General features: G+C 36.2%; 1 protein-coding gene across 1 annotated transcript; it reads right to left on the reverse strand.

Annotated features, from left to right (window-relative positions):
* Window positions 1–454: 454 nt before the first annotated feature.
* LOC143736367 (SLAM family member 5-like) lies at window positions 455–1,508 on the reverse strand. The gene is made up of 3 exons (XM_077227106.1): window positions 1,133–1,508; window positions 741–1,037; window positions 455–606 (listed from the first exon to the last, which is right to left on the reverse strand). Exons 1-3 carry the CDS (start codon window positions 1,506–1,508, stop codon window positions 455–457), a joined length of 825 nt encoding a protein of 274 aa, XP_077083221.1.
* Between the last annotated feature and the right edge of the window lie 333 nt (window positions 1,509–1,841).

Consider the following 1,841-nt stretch of genomic DNA (forward strand, 5'->3'; position numbering starts at 1 on the left):
TGTGTCTGATATAACCAAAGTGGAAACGGAACTAGACAGCTGTCTGGTTTTGTTATATCTAACCTCATGACCTTAACAACAAGCTGAAGTATCAAGGAATCTTAACTTGCTTTTATCTAGTAACAGAGAATTATACATGTGAAGCACCAATCATACTGGAGAAAAATTATGAAATGAAACATGTGCTGTGGTATCGGAGTGCTTAAAGTGAGCTTTAAGTAATAAATGGAATGCAAAGTTACATCCCACCTCCCCCAATTTTTTTTTTTTTTTGTCTTGAGGATCCGAAAAATAACAAAATGAAATGTAATGGAGTGAGAATCTTGAACCTCAGAGAGGGATATTTTTTTTTATAAAGGTGGCAATAAATAAACATCAGTACCACCAGATTAATATAAAAAATGAAGATTAATACATTATTGAAAAGGTTGAGAATGAGAAATTACATCATCATTTACTGTCCCAATGTGTGAATATGTGCTTGATCTTGTTTAGCTCTTCTGGATCTGATGTCATAAAGTAGAACAATCACAGTAGCCACGCCCACCAGAGCAGAGAGGACCAATCGGATCACAGCTTCAGTAGGACCACAACAGTGGACAGAGTCTGAGGAATATACACATCAAACTGAGATCAGATCAGTCAATGAACACTAATTACAGCTCTGACTTTAAATATCAGTGCTGTGGTACCTGATAAATGCTAATATCAGCACTGAAATTTGTTGATGTCAACCGCACCTGCACATGTGTGACAGAGTGTGTTGATGTCCAGATGTGTGGTCTGGTTGCTGATGGGATTGTTCAGAACACAGCTGTAGGTGTTTTTATCCTGATATTCCACCTCCAGAGGTAGAGAGAGACTGATGCTGAGATCACACACACTGATGCTGGACAATACACCGATTCCTGCGTACCAGGAGAGAGTCGCATCACTCACATTCAACACTGATGAACACACCAGTGAGCAATTTGATGAAGAAGAAAATGAAGAGCAATTTGAGGAGTCTCTGCTGATGACAGGTACAGGCAGACGAGCTGGAAAACATGAGAAATATGGACATGCTTAAACATTTGGTACTGAAGAAGTTAATTTAATAAGTATAACTGAAGGACAGGACAAATTATCTCACCATAGACAGAAATAATGAATGTTTTTGATGTCAGTTTCGCTCCATTTAACTCTAGTTGATAAACTCCTGCATGTTCAGTTCTGGTGTTTGTTATGGTCAGAGATCCAGTTTGATGATCCAGCTTCAGTCTGTCTCTGAATCTCCCATCAGGAACATCATCATATGTGGAGAAGACTCGGTTCTCTTTGCTGATTTTAGCTATCAGAGAGTTTTCAGCTCCATATTTCCACAATATGTCATCGTCTTCATGTATTTTAGTAACATCAGTGTTTAGAGTGGCAGAATCTCCAACCATCACTGACACTGACTGTATTTCGTTTGTTTCGGCAGCAAACACACCTGATGAACATGAACAGGTTTTCAGATTAATGCTCATGTTGGTTTAGAAAGCCTGAGATCAGTTTGTAACCTTTAACAGCAGCAGAGACACCAAACTAAATGAAAAGTCACATAAATGAATTAGATCTTTAATGTGTTTTAAAATTATTTGGTGTAAAACAAAATCAAAATGATATGTTAAATGAATTACTGCTTGAAAGTACAAGTTAAATTATATGGATATATTGAATGTATTATGATTGAATTTCCATTATATTTGTAGTTGTTTATCATTACTGCAGAATAATTAAAAATGTTTTTTTTTTTTAAATTGCTTGAGGAGAATTTGCATTTGTAATCATTGAAAACAACATTTCTAAAACAACAAGAG

The sequence above is a fragment of the Siphateles boraxobius genome, unplaced genomic scaffold, assembly GCF_051911475.1.
Source record: "Siphateles boraxobius isolate OS27281-9 unplaced genomic scaffold, OSU_SipBor_1 13, whole genome shotgun sequence".
NCBI classification, from domain to species: Eukaryota; Metazoa; Chordata; class Actinopteri; order Cypriniformes; family Leuciscidae; genus Siphateles; species Siphateles boraxobius.

What these genes read in the sequence shown, in the direction of transcription:
- LOC143736367 (XM_077227106.1), bottom strand. Translation starts at nt 1,508, where the DNA reads ATGAGCATTAATCTGAAAACCTGTTCATGTTCATCAGGTGTGTTTGCT. An exon ending in ATTCATTATTTCTGTCTATG is followed by an intron (nt 1,038 to 1,132) that starts GTGAGATAATTT and finishes CATGTTTTCCAG; the next exon opens with CTCGTCTGCCTGTACCTGTC. An exon ending in ACTCTGTCACACATGTGCAG is followed by an intron (nt 607 to 740) that starts GTGCGGTTGACA and finishes TATATTCCTCAG; the next exon opens with ACTCTGTCCACTGTTGTGGT.